General features: G+C 29.9%; 1 protein-coding gene across 1 annotated transcript in view; it reads left to right on the forward strand.

Annotated features, from left to right (window-relative positions):
- Dhc98D (Dynein heavy chain at 89D) overlaps positions 1–18,921 on the forward strand; it is a 392,049-nt gene that overhangs the window by 74,412 nt on the left and 298,716 nt on the right. The window contains exons 13-16 of the mRNA XM_075354119.1: positions 1,355–1,504; positions 9,441–9,588; positions 11,760–12,137; positions 16,389–16,486. Of these exons, the coding sequence (XP_075210234.1) occupies positions 1,355–1,504; positions 9,441–9,588; positions 11,760–12,137; positions 16,389–16,486 (774 nt within the window). The remainder of the gene's footprint in view (positions 1–1,354; positions 1,505–9,440; positions 9,589–11,759; positions 12,138–16,388; positions 16,487–18,921) is intronic.

Raw genomic sequence — 18,921 nt, forward strand, 5'->3', positions numbered from 1 at the left:
GATAACAGAGGTGAATTTTTAAACCAATTCTTGTATTTGTGTTGTATATTTTGTTATAGAGCTAATGATATTTATTATTTTAGTTTTAATTTTATCATTATTACAATTTAAATTTTAGTTTTTTAATTCTCTTTACACTTGTTTATTATATTTCATTATGTTTCTTTATTATAATTCATTTTTTATGTTTGTATTTCTTTTTCAATAAATATATCTTATATTTAAAATTCTGACTGACTTTTTAGGGATAGTTTAGCTGTGTTATTGGTTGTAAGTTTTTATTTTTTAATATTTTAGTTTTATTTTAGTTTTAATTATTTTTAATGTTTGTTCTGGGTGATGAATACACAAAAGCACTTTTCGCCCTTCTATTTAACTTCAAAGGAGAATGGTTTATGAATCTGTCTCATAGAAGTTAAAAATGCAAGGCTCTTTAGATAGAAAAAATGTTGTTTCCCCTTTGTTTTAAACATAACAGCTTTGCTTCTTTTCCATTTTAAACACAGTAAGGTATGGTGTAACAAACTACTGTGCTGTTGAAATCGTGTGTTTAAGGTTCTACTAACACATTCATGTGTGAAAAAAATGGAAATTGCAGTCACTCCAGTTTACGCTAGATGAAAAATTAAATAAAGAAAAAATAGAATGGTAATTATATTTTTCTTTTTTATAATCTGGAAATAGTTTCTTTCTATGACCTATATCATGGAAAATAACCTCTTAAACTGTTTATTGTAGTTAGCGATATTAATGATTGTCTTATAAAGCTTTTTTGTATTTATAACTTTTGAATATCCGCAAAAAACTTTTTTTTAAAATAAAAACTTTTAGTTTGCATGGAGTGGAATAAATTTTGTATAATTTATTTCCTTTTGTAATGTTGATATTCTTTTATCACTTCAACCCTGAATAAGTCTCCTAATTCTGTGAAAAAACAAACAAAATGATGCTTTAATATTCCAGGTTATATGCTAGGTATATAAAAAAGGGAACTTGTTATAATGCTAATCATAATATTGGCATAAGATGTTACTCATATGTTATCAGTACAATCTAAATTCAGTTTACCCAGCTTAGTGAAGAGGGGAAAAGGAATTCATATTACTGCTTTCCCCAGTAAGCCTGGCCTACTTAGATGTATGCATTTATTAAAAATTCCTACCATGGCATTTTCAGTAGTAATTAATATTTCATGTCAGGTCTGTGCTATAACTATTTGCATGTAGCACATATATACTATATAGCATCAAATCAAACCTTTTAAATGAAATCAAGGAATTGTATTTTAGTTAATATGTGTAGTATTTAATGATTAAACTAAAAATCTAAAATTATTGTCATCTATCTGTTGTAGAAACACAAAACTAATCCACCATTGCTCCGAAATCATCCACCAGTCGCAGGAGCTATATACTGGGAAAGACTTTTGTTTTATAGACTAAAGAAACCAGTATTAACTTTTCAAAAAGTTGATGAGTATAAAAAATCAAAACTAAAACAGGAGGTACTGTATGATCTTTATTTTTATTATAGCTAAATCATTTGAGTATTTTAGGGCTATATTTAATTGTTCTAATTTTAGCACCTTTGTAGCATATTGGTAAAGCTTCCTTTTACTGTGGGAAGGTAAACCAGAAAAAAAACATTGGTTCTTAATTTTGTTTCTTGTTAATTTATCATACTTAAATTTGTTTTTGTAAAAAAATAAATGTATTTTGATTAAAATCTTTGAATGATTTTTTATGGTTATGAAAATATGCAGGTAAATAAGAAAACAGATAATTAAGAAGTTGATAAAAATAAAATATTTTTAATTGGGATTGTAACTGTCAGATAAAGAAACTAAAGGCTTCAACCTTTTGGCTGCAGGAGGAAAATTAGAAAATTCTCTCCATTATGAATTTTAAATAAATATTTTTTAAACATTGAATTCAATTTCTCTTGTTCTAAATTTTATAGAGATAAAATACTGAAGAAAATTACCTGAAGAACATGATGATTTATCACAATACTTTAAAATTATATGTGACTCACTTATTGGAATGAAACCTTTTTTCTTTTGGTTTTTTCAGCACTTCTTTGGAGGAATTATTTGTTTACACTATGTCTGATGCTTGAAATACCTTAACAGTACACATGCCCTAAGCACAGGAGTAGTGAGTAGATGTTAGCTAGATATACATGTTATCCTCTGTTATTCCTTGAAAAAATCCCATTAAATTTTAAGGTAATATTATCTCCTGCCTTGCTGATATATCAGGGGTATCCTACAGGATTTTCATGCCATATTTCACAGGACATTGGGATATATACCTGTAGGATTAGTGTAGAAATCTAATTTATTTGTAAAGTTTAGCAGAAAGGAATCAAATGGAACTGTGTGTATGGAGGAGTGAGTGCACGTATGTGCACAGGAATTCAATCTAATTTTATATTATTAATTATTAGATTGTTTTTCAAGATATATATATATATATATATATATATATATATATATATATATATAAAATAATGATTGTTTTTATAATTTCTGTGTATTATATCCATGATAAGAAAAATTTATTTATAACTAACTATAGAGCTTTCAGATACTAACATATTGTTAATTTCTTTTTAAACATAAATTTCCTTTAATAATTAATATTTTTACACACTTATAAAAAATTTCAAAGGAAAAAGTTTACTTTTTGTGAATAGGCTTAAAAAAAGATTTTTATGTCTCAAGGAAAATTATATTTAAACAACTAAAATATGTCTGTTAAGATTGGTCATAAGACAATACAGATATGTGATACAGGTGTAGTTGTATGAGAAAGAGGCTATGCATCCTTGTATCTATTGCTTTGATAAAATTAATTTTGTGTAACACCATATTGTTATGAATAGTACAACCATGAATTCATTACAACCCTCTTTTGATAAAAAAAATAAAAAAACCCGTTAAAACTATATACTGTTAGAATTTAGAAAAAAAAATAAAATAATGGCTTATCTTTTGTTAAAGATCATTTTTCATTTAGTAAAAATACACAAAATTCAGTAATGATTATCAGTGTAGAGTCAAAATTCAGTTGTAGAAAAGGTTTTTAAATTAATAGAATAATTAATAAATTATAAAATAAAAATGTCAAAATTTTAAATTTTATATTTAGAATTTTATTTAACTCTTAACATATTTTCTTTACTTGTTTAAGTGTAAGTTCTCTTTTTTTCCATCGTTTTGTTTATAGTTGCATCAGTGATAAGTCATTAGCAACTTAAATAAAACTAAGTGATCATAAATAGTAGATAATAAACACCAAACATTGGATAACAAACTAGAACATGAATAACAAATGGGCAACAAATATTGGAACATCAGCACTAGACTATTTTCACTATGTACACAGTTTTCTGTAAGTGATCTCACTTAAGCAAAACCACTAAATTAAGTTCATCTATCTTTCACAGAGAACCTGCAACAGTCTTTTTTGATGTATTTCTTCCAATTTAGTAAAGCCCTCACTTCTGAAACCAGGCTTAATTGTTGTCGAAGTGACCCAAATATTGGGTAACCTCTGAGTAAGTGGTTTACAGACCATTTTATATTATAGGCCTTACAGTTCTGCTGAGGAGAGCCAAATAGATGGGCATGGGTTAGTTTTGTGTTTCCAGTCCTCCGCTGAGTTGGATGACTTGGTCTCTCTGTTTGGGATAAAAGTTTTCTTGAAGACAATCTCCTGGATGCCATGTAAGGCTCTGGGAGGACTCAGCGGCCAGAACTTATTCCACTGAGTATGTAGTTTGACACATACTATCTTCATGAAGTTATTTTCACATGTTAATTCTAATTGGAGGCCATTTATTGCTGCTCTCTTGGCAGCTGCATCAGCCCATTTGTTCCTGAGTATGCCACAATGGCCCAGGACTGATAGAATACCAATGTCTTGTTTACTGTTGAGAGTGTATCAAAGATTATTTGAACAGTGGTTTCTGATTGTATATAATTCAAGTTCTCAAATACAATCGTAGAATCAGTTATTATCAGGAAGCTGTCATCACTGCGGGTCTCAATAACTCTCTAGGCAGAGTAAATTGCATAGACTTTGTAAAAGAACACAGAGAAATGAGAAGGCACTAAGCTTATATATTATCTCATTATAAGGGAATATTATTGAACAGCCACATCTGTTAGCAGAGACATAACTGATTGTAATTTCTCTTGAAGGTCATAAAGTTTATCTCTAAAACCTTTATATTTTATTTTGCAATGTGTTATATTTAATTATAACACTTAGTTTATATTTAATATAACACTAGATAAAATGTGCTTGAAGATGCCGTCTTATTTTCATAATTGCCATTTAGACAATAAATTCTGAATCCTTCATGATAAATTCAGTACTTGGTTTTCCCCACATTGATACAGTCCAATGACCAAAGTTTTAGACTCTAATTTTGTTTATGTTTCAAGAGTCTGTAAATGATTCTCTGCAATCAACTAGTCATTATTATTCCTGTTTTATTTTTAAATATTTATGATATCAACTATTTGTGACTGAGTTATCATTATCCCTACAATAATTATAACATTATTTTTTCTGTTTTATGAAGATTGAGAAAAAGTAAACTTCTTTTTTAGTAATACTCCAAATCTTCTTCCCTCACACTACATTTGTAGTCTTCCACAGATTCCTCGTCATTCAGCTGCTTTCTTATGCTTGTAAAATAATAACCTGTCGTCAACTTTTTGGAAAAATCTTTTCTTTTAACAGTAATGTGCAATGTTTGTTTACGATCACCTAGTGTGACTTTATTGTGCATTACTGTAAATTTACAGTTTTTCATTCCTTAACAGAACCTTCCTTTTTCCACTACTATTTTTGATGCCACCTTTAATGGTATTCTTGTACAATGTCTGTAAAAAGTTCTTATGATCATAGGCGATGAGAAAAAAATAGCCTTAACTGTAATGGCTTCTGATTGTAGTCTACTTGTGATTCCACAAACTAATCCAGAGGTCCATTCTTGAAAAAGTTTTTATTCCTTTTTTGAAATGGCCAGCTGTGCTATCAAACCAGGATCTTTTCAGTGACAACCTTAGCTTTGGGAAAAACTAACTACCTTAAGGAGTCATATCTGATGAATAAGGAGACTGGCAAACATGAATAATTTAGTTATTAACTAAACATGAATAATTTAGTTTTTATTATTATATTAATATATTTGTCCAAAAAAAACCTGAGTACCGAAAAAACATGTATTAGATGTGAGGAATGGGTAGGTGCATTATTTTGATCCAGAATCCACAGTCTGGTCGCTTGCACTGGTGTTCATCATGAAGCAGATGCATAACTTCCATAACAGTATTGTTTATTCATTTGCCCTTCTGTTATGTATTTATGATGCTCAACTCTTAGGTAGTTGAAATAACCAATCACCATTACTTACACTTTGCTCTTTATTTGTCTTCACTTGGAATGATGGTGACTTTTACTGTGATGATTGAGTTTTGGTTTCAGTTATCATGGCCTTAAGGAAATGGGATCATAATTTTTGCATCGTGACTCCTGTAGGACTATACCACTCCCTCTGTACCTAGCCCTGATGTGTTTTACCAGAGGTCATCTTTTAGACCCTCTAAATCTGATAACACATCACAGTCATCAGTTTGGCCTCTGTCAGGATGCCACCTGTCATGAAAATGCTCTGTCATGAAAATGCCTCAGCAGATATTTTTATCAGTGTATTAATACAAGTTAACATTGCCTTCATATGGCCTCTTCCAACCATCACCACCTACCATAATTTACAACCCTAAACTATCAAATTAATCGATTCACAGAAGCGTGATCCCTGCTCCTTTATCTAACACTGAAGGCTTCATACAAAAACATTTCGTATATACTATTGTCCTACCAACAAAACAAGTGTTGATCACAGCAATGAAAATTTTGTCCTACAATTCAATTTACTCAAAGTCCTCTTGATTTACTTAAAAATCAAGTAAACAGATATTCACGAATTTAATAAGCCTGTAATAAAAACATTCTCTCTGCTCTGGTCTGCTTTTGGGAGTGAGATCAATGCCTACACCCTCCCACACCGCACCTCCATCAATGGATCTGTGGAGATTTCTCCGCAGATCCATTCTCATCCTAACAGCGAATATCTCGCTTGATGCTAAAATACCTATTTTTATAAAGTAAGCACCCAGGCAGGCTCCTAGAACCCAGGTTGCTATTCTATCTGTAAATCTATTTTTTCACTCCATTATTCCTGTGAAATGTCAAAATTAATCTCTTTTTGATCAAGCAAAAGCCAGTTTAGTACAAATTTCATGGCTGCTTATGCATGTCCAGTTCAGCCGTTTTGAAAAAGGTTATAACACTCTTTAAACCACTATAGCTTTGTTCGTGAAAATCTCCTTAAAATTATGTCGCTTTGGGTATCACTAAGTTTTTAGTAGAACTTTGGAGAATTATGGACAAAATAAAAATGAAACAAGGATCTGTTTCACTACCACACAATGGCTGCTACACAAAAAACTCTGATGTGCTCTATGATATCAGAAAAAACGTATGTGTATTAAACATTACAAACATTTTACCCTTCACATTCAAGTACTTTTTAAGAAAAAAAGGTCAGATAATTTTGGAACAGACCTTGTATATCGAGTGTTATCAATATAATGAAGTGGATGTATTGGTTTTTATGCAGGTATATTAGAAGTCTATAAGGCCAGCTGTTTGCTGCTAAAAATCTGACCTGGAACTAATGTAGGTTGATTAAGAAGACTCAGTCCTGATTGCTACATCATTCTTGTTAGCTGTTCTAGGATTGCTTTAAATGAGTCAAAGGATAAATGAATTTGATGCTCTCTCTAAAGCTACTTTTTAATAGAGTCACAGTAATTTCACATTTTAATGACATTTTCAGTGATAATATGTCATATTTGTTGTATAATTTAACCAGTACTGGTGGTTTTTTTACAGCCAGTTGTAGTATAATGAAATATTATGTTTAAAAATAGTGTTTAATTATATTGTAGAAAGCCTTTTAGGAGTATTGTATTTTAAAAAAATTCATGTTTTAATTTTTAATAAAAATACTTCTGTTATGTTATAGTTGTGTAGTTCTCTTTTAAGTAAACTTTATTTTTACAGCTTTATTTTTATGTCATGGCATAAAATTCCTGAACAAATAACAAAATATAAATATATTTTTTCATTAAAATGTCTATTTTATAACTAATATTACATATGATTACTGCTTAGAAAAAAAAAAATTACAAAAAACAAACCTATGAAAAGTTTACAAAAATATTAATTTATTACTAATTTTAATTTTTGTTTCAACAATTTTTATACAATATTATCAATATTCAATATTTTTTTTATCTTCTTAGAGTATTTCTTTTTTTCATTTTTTATGAATAAAAATTGCTGGTCAGGAGACTTTTAAAAAGATCAATTTCAGGTGAGTGGCAGTGATAAAGGACAAACTGTAGTGAGCACTTTCGTATAAAAATAAGCTATCAAAAAAAGTTTAATAACTTCATATAATTTAATTTGGTGATTGTTTAACTTAGTTAACTAAAAAGACAGAACCTTATTGAATCTAAATTTTTGTTAGTTTAATACTTGAATTTTCCTTTCTTGAGAAACAAAATATTTTCTGATAGGAGATTCTTCAAGAGAATCCAAAAATGACTATAGATAATGCCATTTGAAAACTGAAGGGTTAATTAATTATTTAACCTTATATCGCCATGCTGATTTCCATTGTGGAGTGGTAGCATCTCAGCCTTTCATCTAGAGTTTGGGTTCGAATCCTTGTCAGGCATGGCATTTTTCATATGCTATGAAATTTCCATTTCATGGTGTAAGCCATTGTGCTGTGGCAAAGGCTTTGTGCATATGTGGTGAATTAGTCAAACAATTATTTATTGAAGATTTATTCTATTTTATGATTTATTATTGTTATGTGAGGGTGGTTTAGAAAGTAAAACCTCTGTTTGGTTATAAATAAAAAACTGCATAGATAAAAATATTTTATTTTATACAACTTAAAACCATCGCCTTTAACTATTTTTCGACATAGTTACCATATAAATTCAAGCATTTGTCATAGCATTTCTGTAATTTACAAATACCTTCTTCATAAACTACATCCACCTGGGTACTTAGCCAACCTTTCATGGCATTTTGAAGTTTGTTGTCATCATCAAAGTGCTGGGACACAAACCATGAGTGAAAAGTTGAAAATCATTGGCACGAAGTCCAAGCTGTAAGGGAGATGATTAAAAATGTCCCATTGGAATTGATTCAGATGTTCATAAGTTCTTTGAGTACTGCGAGGACGAGTGTGTTGTCATGCAAAAAAACACCAGATGACAGCATACTGTGACATTTGTTCTAAATGGCTTTCTTCAAAGTTTCACAATAAATTGCTAAAGTAATCATGTACAATGTTCCGTAAAACTGACTAGAAGAACTCCCTTGGCATCCCAAAAAACCTTAGCCATAACCTTACTTACTGATAAAGTTATGCGGGCTTTTTGTGGCTTGCGTGGAAAACTGGTATTGCTCCAGGCCATAGACTCTTGTTTCATTTCAGCTTTCATGTAGGCCAGCTAAGTTTCATCCAGTCACAATTTTTTTCAAAAAAATTTCTCCTTCCGCATTGTAACGTGAAAGGAAGTCTAAGACTGAGCCCATTCATTTGGTTCGATGTATCTCTGTGAGCATTTTTGGAATCCACTGAGCACAGTTTCAGTAGCCTAATTTATCGGTTACATTTTTGTACAAAACCGTATGAGAAATTTGTGGGAATTGTTCAGAAAGTTCAGAGATGGTGAATTTTTGATTTTCAGCACTTTTTCATCAATTTCACTGACAAGATCATCACTCATAAAAGAAGGCCTACCACTCTTCTCTTCTTCATGGTTGTTTGTCCTTACATTTTTAAAAAGTCGGACCCATTGCTGTATTACACCATCACTCTTTTAACGTTTGAGCCATACACTGTACACAACTGATAATGGGTGTCCGCTGCCAAAACAATTTGTGCCCAAAGAAATTTTATATCAGCAAGCACCTCGCATTTCGTGGGAATTTTTCATAGTAGCGCTCATGTTTTTAGGTTACAACAAGTGAACAGGTTAAAGTACATGGTTCACATTGACACAGCTTTAGTATACACTGATTTAGAGTATGCCAATGTGTCAATGGTGGTGCCACTAATGCTACTACTAGTGCCCTACTACAACAGAGGTTACTTTCCGAACTGCTCTCACATTTGACAAAATAAGGCTGTTGTGGAATATACTATATTGAATAAAATTATTAGTTACAATATTCATGTAATTTAGTCTATAATGGATTTGTCAAATGTATTACTCAAAAATGATTTTATAATATTTAAATAACATAAGTTTACTTATAAGTTGATGTTTATAGGCATTTGATGAATATTTACGTGTGGGTAGAGAGCTTAAATTGTATGAAGATAAAAAGTTTGAAGATTGGGTGAAAGATGTCGTACCAAAAGTTAAAAAGACGATGAAACAGAGTGTGATTGTACTTACAGAAGGTTCAAGGAATGTTGGTATGATTAAAATTTGATTTGTTACTGCTGCGTATTTATTTATTTTTTGATTAAATGAATAGTAGTACTGAGGATACTGTTTTCACTAATTTATGATTATTTTGTAGTATAGTGCCTTTGGAAAGCCACTGTTCACTTCTTAATGTAGTAGTAATTGTATAAATTAATATATTTTTACAGATTATAGATTTAATAAATTTATTACAAATTAAGGATCACAATTTATGTTGAAAAGGTTATAAAACTTGTTAGGAATCACTTACTTCTACAGGTGTACAGTACCAAGCAGATTCAGTTTTTTCTAAAGTGCTTAAAGCAGTGATCTTATGAAATGTTCTTTCTATATGTATACCATTATTTCAGCTTTTGGTTGTTCATTCATGTATGTTCTGTTAATGATTCATAGAGAATAATCTGGCGGAGTCAAACCTGCTGGTCACAAAAACCTCTTGAAATGATCTGTTCAACAAAGATATCACACTTGCACAAACATTCATTGAGTTTTTTCTGGAGTTCTATCTTGTTGGAAACAAACATAACTGATCTGCACTCCTATTAATAAATAAATAAAGTTATTGAAATTTTAGAATAATCACGGCTATTGTTAACTAATTTTCAAAGAATATAGGGTCACTATATGACATTAGCTAAGTCCAACTCATAATCCAGATTTTTATTAAGTGTAAAGATCATTTAAACCAAAGGATTATCTGTTGACCACAATATTATATTCAGAAAATCAATATAAAATTAGCCCTTGTCTATAAAAAGTGATGTTAAAATTATCTTGAGAATTTTCTTCAATAAAGTATCTGTGAACCATTTACAATATTGAAGTTTGACGTGTTTACTTTGTTTCAGTTCTTGTTCTTGTTCTTTAAAACAGACTTTTAGAAGCAACAAAGTTTTAGTTCTTACTTGACTGATTTATATGCAATAGTAACTTCAATTTTGTATTGTTGTGCTATCTTACTTATTAATACTGATGGGCTTAGTTGTATAGCATCTTTCTTTGGTTCCTTTAATGGAATCTCTTTCACAAAACTTTACAAAAGATTGGGAACTGCATTGCAGTCCAGGATAGGGTTTCTAGAAATTTTTTTTGAATACTACTAACATGAAAATAAAAAAATTTCATATTAGGATACTACTATATACTGTAAAAGTATATTTCAAAAGTCCATTTCAAAAACTTTTTGAATGTATCTTGTACATTAAAAGAAAGGTTGCAAATAATTTTTTTCAGAACAGCACAATTGTAGGTATAAGAAATTGTGGTACTCTTTAAAATAACACTAGCTTTTAATAACAAAAATAAGTAAAATTAAACAAAAATAAATACTATGCAGTAAAATAAAAAACATCATTAACAAAAAATCAGTTAACTTCAGCAATAATGGTGCTAAGTTTAAATAAATAAGATTAAAATTAATGTACAGATTATGGGTTATTTTGTGTTTGTAAAGTCTGTAAAACCAAATTATTATTACATACAAAGGTACAAACCATACAAATGTGCCTTTTTTACAACCTTATATGTGTATAATTCTAATATGAATGAACATATTGAAAAAAAAAAAAAATTAATATTTTATTTAGACACTTATTAAATTATTAAAGCATCAAGAATGAATCTCAACATGAATTTATTTAAATTTTATTATTAAAAAGTTAAGTTAATAAAATAGCCAAATCAGGTTGAGTCTAATGAACATAATTTAGAAAAATAAATCATTTAATTAACAAAAAAAAAGAACAATATTTTTATTTAAGTTTTTTTATTATGATGGATTTTCATCAAGAAACATAATTTAATTATTTACTTTTATGTAGAAATATTTGAATGTTCTTATAACATTTTAATAGTTTCACTGCTTTTAATTTTTTTTATTTCAAACTTTGATATAAGAAAGCTGTAATTACAATGTCTAGCCATTAAAAGCGCTTACTAGTGGAAGAAAAAATATCAGCATACAATTACTAATTTTTAGTAATTCTGTATTTATGTGTAACTATACAGAAGCTCACAGCCAGTAAAATTATAAATTTTAGATATAAGTGCAATAACATAATGTGTGCAGATGCACCCCCTAAATTAACTGATGTTAATAGGAATTATTTATCTTTATCGTTAAAAAAATAAAGATTTAAGCTGTTTGTTTTTTCTGCAGAATTTGATTCAGAATTGCAAGGTACTAGAAATAAAGTAATGGAAAAATTTTTGGGAAAGAAATCAAAAAGACACCAGCTGGCTTCTGCATCTTCAAAATCAACAGTTGAAACTGATGGTAGCAAAAGATTAAGACCAGTTCAACCACGTGCTGGTATACATAAACCTACAAATAACTGGTTTGGTTCTGCAACAAAACTTGATGGTCGGGGGCTGGTTCAAACTCCAGCTGTCTGTAATGTTAGTACTGATATTCAAACTGTTGCAAAAACTGAACTACAAACGAAAAAAGGAGAAGTTGGATTACACGGTGCTTTTATGGCCATGAAGTGGATCTCTAAAACACGGCCTTCCATAAGAGGAAATTTATTACCACCAAGTAAATAATTTTTTAATTAAATATTTAAAGTTGAGAAAATTAAAAAGTTCATTTGGAGAATACTTAAATGTATGATAGTATTAAGTACTGTGCTTGTTCCCCTTTATTTTTTTTTTTTAAATTTCTGTTTTTTGCACTCTAAATTTAAACATTTTTAAGTCACTGCTGTCATCTTTTAAATAAATGTTATTTTTTAGATAATTTTCATTTTATGAAATGAAAAAAAAAAACATAATATAAAAATTTGATTTTTAATTTCATTTTAACTGTTCTATCTAGTCAAATGATTTTTTGGATTCCTAGTGGCTGGTGAAATACAGCCATCTGTATTTGCTAAATTACTGGTTCTTTGGTAGTGAAATATCCATAAGGATCTATGAGTAAGATACTATGATATTAATGTTACATTTTCTCTCACTTTTCTCTGTTCAGCTTTTCCAAGTTGAAATGCAATAGTATTGGTATAACTGGGAGAGTTGTCTTACATTATTGGCAGCAGTAGAATAAATCAGACTTTTTGTTAGACGTGTGCATAGGAAATTGGGTCCTTGGAACTGGGTCCCAGAAAGAGGAGCCGTTAGAACTTGTAGTCCATACACTCATGTTTATTTGATGGCAGGATTGCACAAGAATTGAGAAAATTGGTTATGAAATGGGAAAATGGGATAAACCCACCGGGTTGGTCTAGTGGAGAACGCATCTTCCTAAATCAGCTGATTTGGAAGTCAAGAATTCCAGTGTTCAAGTCCTAATAAAGTCAATTATTTTTACACAGATTTGAATACTAGATCGTGGATACCGGTGTTCTTTGGTGGTTGGGTTTCAATTAACCACACATCTAAGGAATGGTCAAACTGAGATTCTACAAGACTACACTTCATTTACACTCATCCTCACTTCATTATCATCCTCATTCATCCTCTAAGTATTATTTGAACGGTAATTACCAGAGGCTAAACAGGAAAAAGAAAGGGATAAACCCACCACAGGAGAGACCACTACTACCTTCAGATATATATACAATCTCACTCACACACACACACACACACACACACACACACACTTACTTATAAAGCTTTTTTTGATAATTGATTCATGGTCTATAGTGCCTATTTATCCTTTTACTCCGAGGTCTGTTCAAAAAGTATCCAACCACATTTTTTCTCAAAAATTATTTGAATCCAAGTAATAAAACTTGGTGGAGAACAACACTAGCACCTAGTGCACATGTATATTTTATTTGTAACCTTATGAGGTTATAATACATCTTATAAAAAAAGCAAGTAATGCACTTTAAACAGTGTGTTAGTTGTCCATCAGCAATTGTGTATGTTAGTGTAACATGTGTTTGTTGCATTTGTATTTTGTCTTGATGAAACTCATACAATGTTAATCAAGCTTGCCTAAGTGCTTGGTGATACTCAAATTGAAGCAGTTTGTAAGATTAAACACACTTTTGGGAATTATTATGCTTTGGAGATTACACAAATTAAAGACTGGATATAACCATTTTCAAAATGGGTTATCTATATTTAAGATTAGTACTCTGTGTGTAGATTATCAACAAGCTGAAATATAATGTCATTAATAAAGTATGTAGTTTGAGTTTGGAAAATTGTCTGTTGACTGTTTGAGAAATTGTAAATGATAATTAGATTAGCAATCTATACACGATTTTAATAGATGATTTGGGCATGCAATAGAATGGCCATGAAATTTGTACCAAAGTTGCTTTCTCTTGAACAGAGAATTCTATTTCAACGTTACACAGATGTGCGAGTGCACCAGAGGTGATTCTAAGTTCCTTAAGACTGTTAACCTTTATTGAATCTCTGGTGAATGGGTACAATCCAGAAACCAAAGTCTTTCTTTCCTCAATATTGGAGTATAATTTTGTGAAATAATGTTTTTGTTTTTTTTAACATGATGAATATTTTCTTTTGCACGATTTTTTTTAAAATCGTTCTCTAGAAAGAAAACATGTTTATTAACTGCAGTTTCTTTTTATTATGTTATTGACTTTGATATTAGGGTGTATTGAAAATGATAAAAATGTTTGGCAGTGTATGGATATTTTTAATTTATGAGGATAGAAATCAGACGCTTTGATAATATAATCTACCAAACATGTGTTTAGAAGTACTAACTTTGTATCTCATATAAATATTCTCACACTTAAACCAGTAATTTAACTGCTGTTGAAAGATTGGAAACAAATTGTGGTCATCTTACTAAAGATGATTAGGAAAGTTAGGTTGTTAGGGTGAAATAGTTTGCAAAGGTCACAATTTTTCATCTCAGTAAAGGTGTTATGAGAGTTCCAACTGTAAGCCCTTTTGCAGAAATAATGCTTTGTGTACATTGGTAAATATTGATTTTTGAATTTTTTTCTCCATGGATAGGCCTTCGAAGATATGCAAGTATCATTTAATGTAGTTCCATTCTTTTTCTCCCATAAGTTATTCATTCTTTCTGACTGTTTAGCTCTTATTTATTCAGTTCATTCTCATTTGAGTTTTTTCTTTTCATCTATGAAACTTTTAATTAAAAGATTTTTTTTCTGTATTATTTTCAGTTGAGACAGCCATTTTCTGTAATGTTTATTGAAAATCTGTTAGTTTCAATTGGTTCATTTGGACAATGCGTCTATAAAATTTTAGTCATAATTTTCTTATTGTTCCTTCCAGGTCTTCAATTTTATTGCATATCTCCTTATTTAATCTCTAGTCGGCTAGCCTTCTTATGTTTTTGGATCATAAAACCTTAAAATTCTTCTTTTTATCTTGATTAGATTTATATTTCAGTTATATTTGTAGTTTCCATGCCATACAAGATGATTGGTCTTACAGTTGTTGTGTTATAATGCCTTAATTTTGTATTTATAGAAAGTTTCCTTCTACTCTAAATATCTATTTTGTAAAAGTTTAGTTCTAATATGTGATTTTAGTCTCGATTACTAGTTCATCTGTTCTGTTTCTAGTAATTATTTCTCCTAGGTATTTAAAATGGTTTGTAATCTTAATTTTGCTGTATTGTATTTGTTTAATTTGTATGTATTAATTTTGTTTCTTTTGTCTTTTTAGGATATTTACTGGTACTTATCACTATTTCTGTCTTTGAAAAGGAGATCTGCAAGACTGTTTTATTAGCTACTTCTTTCAATTGGTTAATTTGATTGATTGTTTCTTGTTGTGATTCTGCAAAGAATGCTAAGTCATAGAAAAAAGTTAGATATTTAATTTTGATATTATGTTTCTTTGTTCCTATTTTTGCAGTTGTCATTATTTTCCCAAAAAATGTTTGTGGCTATTTAAAACCAAGTTGAAAAGCAATGTTGAAAAGACTCCTTGTCTTAGTCCTCTTTTTATTTGTAACAGTTCTAGAAACTTGACTTTAGATATAGTTTTGGTTAAACTGAGTAATTAAATTTATGGTTTTTTAATTAACTTTGTATTCTTTTAATATGTCTAATATGATTTCTCTATATACTGAATCGTAGGCCTTTTGAAAGTTAATGAATCAAATAAAGTTGTCATTTGGCCTTGGGTTGTAATGTTTTAATATTATTTTTAGGCTGAGGATTTGTTCTGTACAAGATCCACCTTGGTATTTGCCATGTTTTGAGTCTATCTGTGATTCAAGTCTGTTAAGAAGTAGTAGTTTGGAAAATATATTTTATGTGACAAGTAATGGTGAGATTCCTCTGTGGTTATTGACATCAGTTTTTGAGTCTTTTGTATGCAGTGGATGAATTTTGAATATTTATTATTTAACTGAAAATAGAATCAAAAAATGAAAAAGAACTGTGGGGAATAGTAGAAATATACTTAGAACTTGGATATTTTCAGAAGCACTCTGCTTTTGGAGTGTTGCTTGCTTGCGATAATAAATGTATGAACGCATCTACACCTTCTACCTTAACTCAAATGAAGTCATGTTATATCAAAGTAATTACAGAAACTAATGTAGATGGCTACCTTAACTCAAATGAAGTCATGTTATATCAAAGTAATTACAGAAACTAATGTAGATGGGATAATTGAATGTAATAAAGACTGTGGTGTCAAACAATAGCTGATGACTGACTATTAAGTTGGTTAATAGTAGAAATCAGATTTTCCCTTGGTAGTCTGTATTTTATAAAGTTTTGGCAATTAACAAGAATATTCACATTTAATATCAGAACTAGTAATAAAAATACATTTTTAATGTTGTGGTAATGTTTAATTAATACTTTGGATTTTTGTTTAGTTTCATCATCAGAAGAGCCATCTGACATTGTTAAGAAAGTAGCATGGAATGATTTTATTGGTTCTTATATACTTATTGAATTGAATCTTGCTCTAAAGGTAAAATTATGAATTCTTATTTACATAAAAATAGTGTTCAGTTTTTAATTATATTTTCTTTCTTAATGTACTGGTGATTATCGTAATAACAAGGATTGTTGAAAAAATAACAAACTTTTCCTTAAAAAAATTTTTATTCAATATTTACTGCATTATACAGTTAATATCTTCAAAGTATTCTCCTCAATGTACATAATTTTCCCAACCCTCTTCCAGTTAGAAAAGCAGTTCTGGAACCTAGTATTTGAAATAGCCTTCAGTGCATTCTGTGAATTTTCTTTAATGGAGATTCCATTTTCTCAAATCACTCTGCTTTTAATGGCAATTTTAATTTTGGAATTAAAGTCGGGAGTGGCTAAGTCAGGTGAGTATGGTGGGTAAAATGTGATTCTCAGCAAATGTTTTGTACAAAACTTGTGAATTAGTACTGATAAATGGGCTGGTTCATTGTCATGGTGAAGGAACCATGAGTTGTCATGGCAAAGTTCAGGTCTCTTCTTTCTCACATCTTTGCAAGTGTAAACTTCATACTAAACAGTGCTTTTGTTGTTAAAGTATTACCTCTCAACATCACCTTTTTTTGAATTTATTGAGCATGCCTCTTTTTGTCAGTCATGATTTTCTTAACCGCTGCTATAACTGAGACTCTGTTTCCATATCATTCCATGTTTCATTGCCAGTTATTACTGTCAATGAGAAAGTTTCACATCATTTGCACAATTTAAAAGTTCTTGACATATCACTTGATTATTTTTCTGTTCATGTATTAAAGTTATGGAATGATCTTGGCAGTCATAAAGCATTACTAAGATTTTCAATTAGGTTTTCATGATATGAATCCACCGTCTCTTCTGGTATCTAATCAACTACTAAATGTTGATTTGACCTTACCAAATTGTTTACTTGTGCAGTGTAGGACATTCTGCAGATGTTGACAGCCTTTAACATTTGATGTTCTTGGATGAGCATCATCTTTAATATATTTTCAACCACTTTATAATATGCCTGACTAACATTGTCTGATGCTATTCATTAAAGCATTACCTTTGATGAATAATAACATTGTCTGCAGTTCAAAGAGTCTATCATAAATCTTAGAATTGCTTAGTTTGTTTTGGGTAAACGTTTTGCCATTTTAACCCAAAATTTCATTGCAGTTGTTTATTTATGAAATTCACTCTTCATAAATCACTAAAGGCACAAAATAACCTATTTCAAATGAACACTATGCAAAAATTAATTATTGTAGATATATGAAGTGGTGAGAGATTTTTTTCTCTTCCTATGCTATCTAGTGATGCCATCCCTACTCAAAATACTTATATAAGCACCAGAGAAAAATTACTAATAATTTTTGAAGTGATGTAATATTATTAAAAATAAGTACAATCAAATTCTGATCTTCAGATGGTTACATTCTGAAAGAATAACAACAATTTTTATGTTTACAAAATGCATATCTTAAGCATTTCAATTTCTCTATAAGTTTATCCATTACATAATTTCTCAGGTATAACAAAAATTCTTCTATAGTTTTTCAATAAATGTGAATTTATTTTAAATATAAGCATTCATTTATTTTTGATTTCTTCATTTAAGTTTTGTGTTAAGCATTAATAACATATCTTGTCTGTTAATAAATAAAGAGTTCTAAACAATGTACAGTGACTGAATTCATAATAGCTGAAAAAATGAACCCCGTGAAATTTATTGTCTTTTACAAGCCATTTACAGTGATGAAACTGTGGTTGAACTATCCAAAGTTGGTGGGCAGTAAAGTATTTTCATCATGAGCCGATAAAGCAATGTTAGTGATAAACCTCACAGATTCATTAGTTCTGTAATTTGATAAACATAGAAAGAAGGCGGACAAACTAAACTAAAAGCAATCTGTACATCATGCAGTAATGCATTGGAAATCAGGTAGATATATAAAAAGAATGAGTAGGACACTTATCGAGCAACTGGGATACTGAAAAATCAGTTTGCATTGGGTACCACACAAATTCAAAAGTAAATAAATAATAATGAAAAAAATGTGAACAGTTTCTGAATCATTTTCCTAAAGAAATAGATGACTTCCATTTCAATTGATAGCAGAAGATGCATTATGATTCAGAGGAAAAAAGGAGAAAGCTTGGATTACTGGCAATTCTGTTTGCAATAAAACAGGAAATTCATAATGCAACACTACAAAAAACTTCCCACGACATAGTTCTGGGAAGCCAAGTACATGAATGCAAATGAGTAAATACAGGTATGTATTACTGAAGCTTAGATAACTGTGAATTCTGTGGGGTGCATAGACATATAAACACACTTGAGTAAATGTCTCTTTTGTGTTTGAAAATCCACTGAGCCAATGATATTATAAGATGATAATACTTGGTCACACTCATCTCATACTACTGCTGAGGCTCTTTTAAAGTAAAATT

This window comes from Lycorma delicatula, chromosome 1 (genome assembly GCF_047948215.1).
Source record: "Lycorma delicatula isolate Av1 chromosome 1, ASM4794821v1, whole genome shotgun sequence".
Classification (NCBI taxonomy): domain Eukaryota; kingdom Metazoa; phylum Arthropoda; class Insecta; order Hemiptera; family Fulgoridae; genus Lycorma; species Lycorma delicatula.